This window comes from Chiloscyllium plagiosum, chromosome 19 (genome assembly GCF_004010195.1).
Source record: "Chiloscyllium plagiosum isolate BGI_BamShark_2017 chromosome 19, ASM401019v2, whole genome shotgun sequence".
Classification (NCBI taxonomy): domain Eukaryota; kingdom Metazoa; phylum Chordata; class Chondrichthyes; order Orectolobiformes; family Hemiscylliidae; genus Chiloscyllium; species Chiloscyllium plagiosum.
The window spans coordinates 52,415,709-52,427,692 of NC_057728.1; the positions used below are offsets into that span (position 1 = coordinate 52,415,709).

At 41.9% G+C, this 11,984-nt stretch overlaps 1 protein-coding gene across 5 annotated transcripts in view; it reads right to left on the reverse strand.

Annotated features, from left to right (window-relative positions):
* Positions 1 to 1,963: 1,963 nt before the first annotated feature.
* Positions 1,964 to 11,984, reverse strand: part of LOC122559812 (centrosomal protein of 290 kDa-like) — a 60,711-nt gene continuing 50,690 nt past the window's right edge. Inside the window, exons 24-26 of one of the 5 annotated variants that reach the window (XM_043709890.1) lie at positions 9,869 to 9,984; positions 3,235 to 3,337; positions 1,964 to 2,541 (exon numbers count right to left, since the gene is read on the reverse strand). In XM_043709890.1, the coding sequence (XP_043565825.1) occupies positions 2,242 to 2,541; positions 3,235 to 3,337; positions 9,869 to 9,984 (519 nt within the window). In that variant the 3' untranslated portion in view covers positions 1,964 to 2,241. Of the gene's footprint in view, positions 2,542 to 3,234; positions 3,338 to 9,868; positions 9,985 to 11,984 lie in introns of those variants that run through there. The other 4 variants (XM_043709886.1, XM_043709888.1, XM_043709887.1 and 1 more) reach the window with 4 other exon arrangements.

Below are 11,984 nucleotides of genomic sequence, written 5' to 3' on the forward strand. Positions count from 1 at the left end.
GCTACAAATCTTCGCACAAACTTTGAACACCCATAGTTGGTATGTCGGGTTTTCAGCTAGGGATGATGAATTCTGGGTTTAAACTATGGGCAGCTAGGGGTGTATCTTGTCTGGATGATTTATTTGAAGGGGACATACTGGTGTCTTTTGAACAGTTGGCTCGGAAATTAGATTAGATTAGATTACCTACAGTGTGGAAACAGGCCCTTCGGCCCAACAAGCCCACACCGACCCGCCGAAGCGTAACCCACCCATAACCCTACACCTAACACTACGGGCAATTTAGCATGGCCAATTCACCTGTCCTGCACATCTTTGGAATGGGGGAGGAAACTGGAGCACCGGGAGGAAACCCACGCAGACACGGGGAGAATGTCCAAACTCCACACAGTCAGTCGCCTGAGGCGGGAATTGAACCCGGGTCTCTGGCGCTGTGAGGCAGCAGTGCTAACCACTATGCCACCTTGCTGCCCTAATATGAATTGCCCAGTAGGACCTCTTTCAGTTCTTCCAAATTAGAAATTTCATCCAAAAAGAGACCACACTTTGAACTGATCCTTAAAGGTCTGACGTGGAGAAGACAGTGTTGGATGCTGAGGGTATATTATCTGTTAGCAACGCTTTTCATCTATTGGAAGAGGGCCCCTCAGACGAGGCCAAACGGCTTTGTTGGATATGGGAAAGGGAGTTGGATGTTGAGATCTCTTCTGAAATATGGGAGGATATCTGGGAAAATGCAAGACCCACACTTTGCAATTGAAGATTCTCCACAGGGTCCATCTGGCCCCAGACCGCCACGCTAAATTTAAAGCAGGAACATCTCCAATGTGTCCTAAATGTAAAGTGAGCATGGGCACACTTACTCATTGTCTTTGGTCCTGCCACAGACTGTGGGCAGACTGAAGCACTGCGGTAGGCGAAATAGGGAAGGCCTAGGGGACAGAGGTGGAGATGGACCTGGTATCTCTTCTTCTTGGCTTTATTAATTCTCTTTCATTAGATGCACACACAGAAAAAACAAGGCTTTTCAGTACCCTCACTTTTTGTGCCAGAAAGAACATTCTATTAGGGTAGGTGTCGGACAATCCCCTGGGGCTGGCGTAAGCTAGTCATGGGGCACATCTCCTTGGACTTTCTGACAAGTATGGTGTACCATAAAACTGAGAACTTTTATAAGATGAGGTGACCCTTTTTGGATGATCTGGGTAGATTTGTCCGCCATACTAATAAGAGCCTTTATATACCCATGGCAATTCTAAGTAATGGATTTAGTGCCCAGAGGGGAGGAACTACGAACATATGAATATGTAGAAACTTGTGCACTTGATGATCGAGGGCTATTTTGTTTTGCTGAGCTTTGTTACGGTTGTTATCATTACTATTATTAAGATTTTCCTTTTTTAACTTAGTTATTAGTTAGTATTTATTTGTATAATTAGCAGCTTTATTTATTAATGCTGGTTTGAATTGTTTGGTTTTGTATTTGTTGTAATATTCAAAAGAAAACATTTTTCTTCATTTTAACAAAAATATATTTTTAAAAAATGCACGGACGGTCAAGACAGACACAATGAACCAAATGGCCTTCCTCTATACCATAGAAATATTCACCGAATCTCAATTATTAAGGCAGAGATAGGCAGATTTTTGATTAGCAGGGGATTGAAAGATGACTGGAGATAAGCGGGAATGTGGAGTAATCAGATTAAGTAGTGGAGCAGACTAGATGGGCTGACTCGTGCTCCTAATTCACGTATTTATATGATGACAGTAGCTTTTTAAAGTTATTATTTTAGCATTGTGATACTTCAGTAACATTTCTATTCCTTCCTCAAGTATAATACAGAAATTCTTTCAAATATTTTGTGAACATAAACCTCAATATGCACAACAGGGATTTTCCTAAGCCACGTAGATAGCTTAACTGAATGTTTCCACTAATCTGCATATTTGGAACTGTAAAGATAAACAAATCCTTTGTTCTGAGGTTAATGGTGCAACTGTATTAAGGGTTCAGCTTTGGAAAAGACATAACAAAGAAGCACAGATGTGGATGACTAGAAAACTGACTGGGGGTAGCACTGCTACACTCTGGTATCCAAGTTGAGATATGGCAATGTGAGCAAGGCAAACCAATTATTGAAATTGATTGATGGCACAGCATTCAGGACATACCTTTGGCAGAAATGAATCTGTAAAACTAGTCTTCTGCTCTGGACATCAAGGACATAAACCCTCTATTTATATTGGGGAAAAGTTCAAGGAATCAGGTTCTGTTTTATTTACACTCAGACTTAATTCGACGGTTACCTTGAATCTTTGCAAGTATCCAATTCTTTCACTAACTGCTGCCTCCATGGCTATTATTTCGTCCTTGAGCTTGTTATTTTCTTTCCTTAAGTGCTGTTCCATTTCTACCAGGGTTGTGTAACGCCTTGTTAAGGAACTTTCATTAACCCGCAGCACAGTTAACTTGCTAGTGAGCCCTGCAAGCTTCTTCTTCATTTCATCCGGATCCACCTGAAGTGTTTCCAGTAGTTGCTAATTTAGAGATGGAGAATAGTTACACAGTCACACAATACATTTCATAATTTCCTGCAGGCAGAAACAAAACTTTTTTTAAAAAAAGTATTTATAACTTCAGGTGTAACATGGCATTTACCTTCTGTCAAAATTGTCCAGTGCTCCTGATATTGGACATCCTTCCCACCATTTTGGAGCCTTATGTGAGGAGCCCAAAAAACCAGTACTGCAATTTGCACATTTATTTATGAGACATGCATTTGCACAATAATGTTTCTTTTTCTTGGTGGCATTCCTTGACTGTTTAATTCTAAATAAGGATATATCATATGGTCCAGTCTCCCCAGTAAAATCAGTTTGACTGTATCAAACCCTGCAATTGCTTTAAACACCTCAGTTAGGTCACCCCTCAATCTTCAAGAAAATGCAAGGCAAGCTGAGCCAACCTGTGTTCTTGAATTAGCCTCTTAATACAGGTAATAATCTGATGAATCTTAACTATGCCAAGCTAAGATACTTGTTCCTAAGGTTGAGAACTCAAATCAGAGCTCCTAATGGAATCTGACCAAGACTTTGTCCAAGATTTTGTACAACTGAAATATCACTTCCTCTCCTCGCCAACCTCCATGAGTAATGTCCAACATTCCATCATGCTTTTTGAACACTTTAAGTACATGTGCACTAACTTTTAAACACTTGTAGAATACTTACATTATATTCCTCTATTTTCACTTGATCCTGCTCTTTTAAATCCTCAAGCTTTTTCTTTTCTTCTTCAATTTTTTGAATATTCTTTTGCCAGGATTCCCTTTCGCTATACACAAAAGTAACAATTTAATTAGGATGGCTTATACCGTTTAAAACATTTTCACCCTTGCTTCCATTTTTGAATTAAAAGTGTGACCATTGCTTATTCAGGCAACTATTGATCCAACAGAAAAGGTTTTTCTCACTCTTTGTAATTGAGAGGTCTAGGATCTGGCAACTGTTCAGACATTACTCCTAGGCTCCTCCTACCACGTTCACGTCTCAATTAAATTTAGGTTCTTGGGGCATGGTGATTGGATCCATAGTGACAGCCCCGGGTGTTGGTTAAACTACCCTTCCAGGTTCAATTGTTTTTACCTTGTTGCAGTGTTATTTGTGGTTATTTCCTATTAAAATACTAGGAAAGATTAAGGAAGCACTGGACATATAATGCAGGTGGATTGGAAAAATCAGGATGGTAGCAGATCTCAAGTAAAGGAATTTGTGGAATGTCTATGAAATGGTGTTTTGGAGCAGCTTGTGGACAGTCCATTAGGGAACAGGCAGTGATGAATTTGGTGATGTATAATGACGCAGAGTTGGTTAGGAACCTTAAGGTGAAGGAATCCCTTGGGGCAGTGACCAGAATGTGATAGAATTCACCCTGCTGTTTGAGGGGAAGCAGCTGTAATCAGATGTAATGATATTATAATTGAGTAAAGGTAACTACAAAGACATGAGGGAAGAGGTAGCCAGAATTGATTGGAAGGGCAGCCCAGCAGTGATGTTGGAACAGCAATGGCAGTAGTATCTGGGGGTAATTCGGGAGGCACAGCAGTAATTCATTCCAAGGAAGGAGAAATGTTCTAAGGGAAGGATGAGGTAATCATGCCTGACAAGGAACAGCATAAAAGTGAAAAACATAATGTGATGAAGATGAGTGGGAAGTCAGAGGATTGTGAAGCCTTGACAACAACCAGTGGATAACTAAAAAAGCAATAAAGAGGTGGAAGGTGATGAACTATGAGAGTAAGCCTTCTAGTAATACAAAAGCAGACTTTTAGGCTTCTAAAAAGGTAAGAGAGAGGCAAGATTGGACATTGGACTGCTGGACAATGAGACTAGAGAAGTAGTAATTAGAAACAAAAATAGTGGAAGAACCGATTAGGTACTCTGCATCAGTTTTCACAGTGGATGACACTGGCAGCATACCAATACTTCAAAGAGTCAAGGGCAGAGGTGAGTGTAATGGCTGTCACCAAGGAGAAGGTGCTGAGGAAGCTGAAAGGTCTGAGGTGAATAAATGGATCCCAGATCAGATGGACTGCACTCCAGCATTCTGCAGGGGACGGTTGAGTAGATTGTGGAAACATTGGTGGTGATCTGTCAGGAATCATGGAGTCAGGGAGAGTTCCAGAGGACTGTAACACCCCTGTTTAAGAGGAGAGGGAGGCAGAAGACCAATTAAACCAAATCACCTGACCTCGGTCATTGGTAAAGATTTTAGAGTCCATTATTAAGGATGAGATTATGGAGTGTATGGCAAAATAGAACTGAGTCAGGACAGCTTTGAGTAGGTAATGGACAAGTTAGACAAAGAACACCCAGTTGACATGATCTATGTGGATTTCTTGAAGGCTTTTAACAAAGTACTGCAGAGAAGACTGCAAAATAAGATAGGAGTCCCATGGTTTTACAGGCTAGTTACAGGCATGGATAGACAATTGCAGACTGGCAGACAGCAAAGAATGGAGATAAAGAAGTCTTTTTTAGGATGGCACCTGGAAACTAGGCAAGTTCCACAGGTATCTATGTTGGGACTAGAAATATTCACATAATACTATTAATGATCTGCACAAATATTATGTGAGATTATGCACTTTGGTATGAAGAATACAAGCATAGACTATTCTGGATGTAGGTTTGCTCGCTGAGCTGGAAGGTTCATTTCCAGACGTTTTGTCACCCTACTAGGTAACATCTTCAGTGGGCCCTCAAACGAAGCACTGTTGATAATTCCTGCTTTCTATTTATATGTTTGGGTTTCTTTGGATTAGTGATGTCATTTCCTGCAGTGACATAATTTCCGGTGGTGATGACATTTCCTGGTCTTTTTCTCAGGGGGTGGTAGATGACATCAAACACTATGTGTTTGTTGATAGAGTTCCGGTTGGAATGCCATGCTTTTCATGCGTGTCTCTGTTTGGCTTGTCCTAGGATGGATGTCCCAGTTGAAGTGGTGTCCTTCCTCATCCGTATGTAAGGATACTAATAAGAGAGGGTCATGTTGTGTTGTGGCTAGTTGAGGTCCATGTATCCTGGTGGCTAGTTTTCTGCATGTTTGTCCAATGTACTGTTTGTTACAGTCCTTGCACAGCATTTTGTAAATAACATTAGTTTTGCTTGTTGTCAGTATAGGGTCTTTCAAGTTCATTAGCTGCTGTTTAGTGTGTTGGTGGGTTTGTGTGCTACCATGATGCCAAGGGGTCTGAGTAGTCTGGCAGTCATTTCTGAGATGCCTTTGATGTAGAGTAGAGTGACTAGGTTTTCTGGGTGCGTTTTGTCTGCTTGTTTGGGTTTGTTGCTGAGAAATCTGCGGAATGTGTTCATTGGGTACCCATTCTTTTTGAATACACTGCAAAGGTGATTTTCCTCTGCTCTGCATAGTTCCTCTGTGCTGCAGTGTGTGGTGGCTCATTGGAATAATGTTCTAATGCAGCTTTGTTTGTGGATGTTGGGAAGATTGCTTCTGTAGTTCAATATTTGGTCCATATGTGTTGTTTTCCTATAGACGCTGGTTTGAAGTTCCCCATTGGCTGTTCGCTCTACTGCGACATCTAGGAATGGCAGTTTGTTGTTGTTTTCCTCCTCTTTAGTGAATTTATGCCAGTAAGGGTATTATTGTCGGTCTTGGAGGTTTCCTCTAATTTGTTTCGTTTAGTGGTGACAAAGGTGTTATCCATGTAGCAGACCCAAAGTTTGGGTTGGATGGTTGGCAGAACTGTTTGTTCAAGTCTCTGCATTACTGCCTCTGCTAAGAACCATGATATCGGAGGTCCCATGGGTGTTCTGTTGGTTTGTTTGTAGGCATAAAATTCACTAAAGAGGTGGAAAACAACAACAAACTGCCATTCCTAGATGTCACAGTGGAGTGAACAGCCAATGGGGGACTTCAAACTAGCGTCTACAGGAAAACAACACATACGGACCAAATATTGAACTACAGAAGCAACCACCCCAACATCCACAAATTAAGCTGCATTAGAACATTATTCCAATGAGCCACTACACACTGCAGCACAGAGGAACGACACAGAGCAGAGGAAAATCACCTATGCAGTGTATTCAAAAAGAATGGGTACCTAATGAACACAGTCTGCAGATTTCTCAGCAACAAACCTAAACAAGCAGACAAAACACATCCAGAAACCCTAGCCACTCTCCCCTACATCAAAGGCATCTCAGAAATGACTGCCAGACTACTCAGACCCCTTGGCATCATGGTAGCACACAAACCCACCAACACACTAAACAGCAGCTAATGAACTTGAAAAACCCTATACAGACAACAAGCAAAACTAATATTATTTGCAAAATACCGGGCAAGGACTGTAACAATCATTACATTGGACAGAAATGCAGAAAACTAGCCACTAGGATACATGAACATCAACCAGCCACAAAACAACATGACCCTCTCTCACTAGTATCCTTACATATAGATGAGGAGGGGTACCACTTCGACTGGGACAACACATCCATCCTAAGACAAGCCAGAGAAACGCATGAGAATTCCGAGAAGCATGGCTTTCCAACCGGAACTCTATCAACAAACACATAGTGTTAGATGTCATCTACCATCCCTGAGAAAAAGACAAGGAAATGCCATCACCACAGGAAATGATGTCACAACAGAAATTACATCACCAACCCAAACATATAAATAGAAAGTAGGAATTATCAACAGTGCTTCGTTTGAGGGCCCACTGAAGATGTTACTTAGTAGGGTGACGAAACATCTGGAAATGAACCTTCCAGATCAGCGAGCAAACCTACATCCAGGACCTCAACCTGAGTTACAAATCTTCTCAAAGCTCGATAGACTATTCTCTAAATATGGAAAGGCTTTGGAAATCTGAAGCACAAAAGCACTTGAGAGTCCTAGATCAGGATTCTCTTAAGGTTAACAGTCTCTTATGTTTCAGTTGGCATTTAGGAAGCCAATACAACATTTGCATTCATTTCAAGAAGGCTACAAACAAGAGCAGAGATGTACTACTGAGGTTGTATAAAGCTCTGATCAGACTGCATTTGGAATATTATGAACAGTTTTGGGCCCCATTTCTCAGGAAGAATATGCTGGCATTGGAGACAGTCCAGAAGCAGTTTACAAAAATAATCCTGGGGATGAAGGGCTTGTCATGTAAGAAGCAGTTGAGGTCTCTGGGTCTGTACTTGATAGACATGTAGAACATGTTTATATTTTGGATGTGAACATCGGAGATATGGTTAGTAAGCTTTCAGATGACACCTAAATTGGAGGTGTAGTGGATTGCGAAGAAAGTTACCTCAGATTACAACAGGATCTTGACCAGATGGGCCAAAGGAGTGAGAAATGGCAGATGGAGTTTAATTTAGATAAATGTGAGGTGCTGCATTTTGGAAAGGCAAATCAAGGCAGGACTTATACACTTAATGGTAAGGTCCTGGAGAGTGTTGCCGAACAAAGAGATCTTGGAGTACAGGTTCATAATTTCTTTTAAGTGGAGTCGCATGTAGATAGGATAGTGAAGATGGTGTTTGGTATGCTTTTCTTTATTGGTCAGAGCATTGAGTATGAGTTGGGAGATCATGCTGCGGCTGTACAGGACATTGGTTAGGCCACTTTTGGAATACTGTGTGCAATTCTGGTCTTCTTCTTATCGGAAAGATGTTGTGAAACTTGAAAGGGTTCAGAACAGATTTACAAACATATTGCTAGGGTTGGAGGTTTGAGCTATAGGGACAGGCTGAATTGGCTAGGGCTGCTTTCCCTGGAGTGTCAGAGGTTGAGGGGTGACCTTATAGAGGTTTATAAAATCATGAGGGGCATGGATAGGATAAATAGACAAGGTCTTTTCTCTTGGGATGGGGGAGTCCAGAACTAGAGTGCATAGGTTTAGGGTGAGACTAAAGAGTTAAAAGGGACCTAATAAGGGGCAACTTTTTCAGGCAGAGGGTGGTTAGTGTATGGAATGAACCAGAGAAAGTGGTGGAGGCGTGGACAATTACAACATTTAAAAGGGATCTGTATGGGAATAAGAAGAAGGGTTAGAGGGATATGGGCCAAATGCTGGCAAGGGATTGGTAAAGGGATTGGATGGCATGGTGGCTCAGCTGCCTCACAGCGCCAGGAACCCGGGTTCGATTCCTGCCTCGGGCAACTGTCTGTGTGGAGTTTGCACATTTTCCCCGTGTTTGCGTGGATTTCCTCCGGGTGCTCCGGTTTCCTTCCATGATCCAAAGATATGCAGGTCAGGTGAATTGGCCATGCTAAATTGCCCATAGTGTTAGGTGCATTACTCAGAGGTAAATATAAGGTAGGGGAATGGGTCTGGGTGGGTTACTCTTCGGAGGGTCGGTGTGGACTTGTTGGGCCAAAGGGTCTGTTTCCATACTGTAGGGAATCTAATCTAAATGGGACTAGATTAATTTAGGATATCTGGTCAGCTTGGACGAGTTGGCCTGAAGGGGTCTGTTTCTATGCTGTACATCTCAATGACACTATGATTCTAGTGGAGAGCCTAGGTCCCAAGGGCATAGCCTTAGAATGAAGGGACGACCCTTTAGAACTGTGGAACTCAGTTCTACACAGCGCTGTGGAGGCCAAGTCATTGAGTGTATTTAACATAGAAATAGATAGGTTTTTGATTAATGAGGGGATTGATGTTTACAGGGAGAAGGTAGGAGAACAGGATTGAGGATTACAGGGAGAAGTGGAGAATGGGCTTAATACTGTTCCTATATCTTATAGTCAAGGAAGTGCAAAACCAACAGTGGAATTAATTTGCTAGGTTCCACTGTTGCTGTCAGGCCAATATGGAAATTTATTTGTGGCACTACAACATTTGTATTTGTTAATAAAGATGCTTATTTATAATCCACAAAACCAACATTTGATTAGGTGCAAAAGCAAAATACGACAAATATTGGACATTTGAAATACAGTAAAAATAGAGAATGTTAGAAATGTTGGTCTTACAGTATCAATGGAAACAAGGCTAGCAATTCAGGTCAAGATGAACTTTCATCAATTCTGAAATGACAACTCCATTTCTCTCCACAGGTGTTGCCTGAATAGCATAATATTGCCGCAATTAACGTTATTTTTAATTTATTTTTCTTAACCAACCTGTTCAGAGCTGTTATTATTATACAGTTCTGGAGCAGGAAGGATTTGAACCTAGGCCTCTCAATCCAGTGTAGGGACACAGAGGGTCCCCACTGGTACACTCTCATATTTCAGTTTCAACTAAAATACTGTAATGAAAAAAACAATAATGCAAAGCACAGTTTTAGAACAAGATTTTAACTCAAGGAATAATTTGCATTTTGATACCTTTGATATTCCTTATAGAGCAATCCTTGTTGATGACGGATTACTGCAAATTTGCGTTTGTGATCTTCGGCGGCCTCTTGTAGTTTTTTTCCTTCTTTTTCTTTGTTTGAGATTTCCTAAATAATAAGAAAAAAAAATCTGCTGGAAACAATTTTGCTGGTAAAAGGGTGGGAGGAAACACTCCTATTTTAAAAGTACACGTATTTGGTGAAATGCTGCAGTAGGCAGTTTCAAGCTGACATTTCTATCAATGGAGGGCACTTAGTGTCAAGTAGGTTTTTGACCTAACCAAGCAGTTTTGGTGTACCTGAAACAATAAAAAGGAGCTGATGTAGTTAATCTTATCACTCAACAAGTCGACAGTAACTGAATTAGTAAGGGGCAACCAAGCAAGGATGGGTCTTGGGAACCAATAGCTCAGTAGAACTCATGGGACAGTTCTGCTAAAGGCTGAGTGGCCTTCTGCTGTGCTACATCATAACACTGTGAAAAGATAAAAGAAAGAGATGGGTATGAATTGGGATTGCATGCAGTGTGGTCATCTGGGACGAGGAAATTTGCCAAAAGCCACTGGAGAAAAATCTGAGAACAAGAAGCAAGCCAAATCCCTCATGTTCCTTTACACACTGGGTCATATAAGGATTCATTGACAAAAGTCAAGGATAGAACCTTCTGCCTGTTAAGATGCCAATAAATTAATGGGTTATTTGCGAGTACTTTTTAAAATATGTCCATGGGATGTGGGTATCACTGGCTAGGCCAGCTTTTATTACCTGTCCCCTATTGCCTTGCAGGCAGTTAAAAATCACTCACTTTGCTGCTGTGGTCTGGAACCATGTAGACCAGACTAGGTAAGGATAGCAGATTTCCTTCCCTAAAGACTTAAGGCGTGGATCGGTACCTGGGACTACGACGTTGTGGCCATCACGGAAACGTGGATAGATGAGGGACAGGAATGGCTGTTGGAGGTTCCTGGTTACAGGTGTTTCAGTAAGATTCGGGAGGGTGGGAAAAAAGGAGGGGGGGTGGCATTGCTAATTAGAAATGGTATAACGGCTGCAGAAAGGAAGTTTGAGGGGGATCTGCCTCTGGAGGTAGTATGGGCTGAAGTCAGAAATAGGAAAGGTGCAATCACCTTGTTGGGTGTTTACTATAGCCCCCCCAATAGCAGCAGAGATGTGGAGAAACAGATTGGGAAACAGATTTTGGAAAGGTGCAGAAGCCACAGGGTCGTAGTCATGGGCGACTTCAACTTCCCAAATATTGATTGGAAGCTCTTTAGATCAAGTAGATTGGATGGGGCGGTATTTGTGCAGTGTGTCCAGGAAGCTTTTCTAACGCAGTATGTAGATAGTCCAACCAGAGGGGAGGCCATATTGGATTTGGTACTCGGTAATGAACCGGGACAAGTGGTGGGCTTGTTAGTGGGTGAACATTTTGGTGATGGTGACCACAATTCTGTGACTTTCACCTTGGTGATGGAGAGAGATAGGTGCGCACAACAAGGTAGATTTTATAATTGGGGGAAGGGAAATTACAATGCTGTAAGGCAGGATTTGAGGAGCATACGTGGGGAGCATAGGCTGTCAGGGAAGGATGTGGAGGAAATGTGGAACTTTTTCAAAGAGCAGATACGACGTGTCCATGATATGTATGTACCTATCAGGCAGGAAAGAAATGGTCGTGTGAGGGAGCCTTGGTTGACGAGAGAGGTTGAATGTCTGGTAAAGAGGAAGAAGGAGGCATACATAAGGTTGAGGAAACAGGATTCAGACAGAGCAGTGGAGGGATACAGGATAGCCAGAAGGGACCTGAAGAAAGGGATTAGGAGAGCTAAGAGAGGGCATGAAAAATCCTTGGCGGATAGGATCAAGGATAACCCCAAGGCATTTTATGCGTATGTGAGAAACCTGAGAATGACGAGAACGAGGGTAGGGCCGATCAAGGACAGTAGTGGGAGACTGTGTATTGAGTCGGAAGAGATAGGAGAGGTCTTGAACAAGTACTTCTCTTCAGTATTTACGAACGAGAGGGACCGTATTGTAGAAGAGGAGAGTGTGAAATGGACTGGCAAGCTAGAAGAGATACCTGTTAGGAAGGAAGATGTGCTGGACAT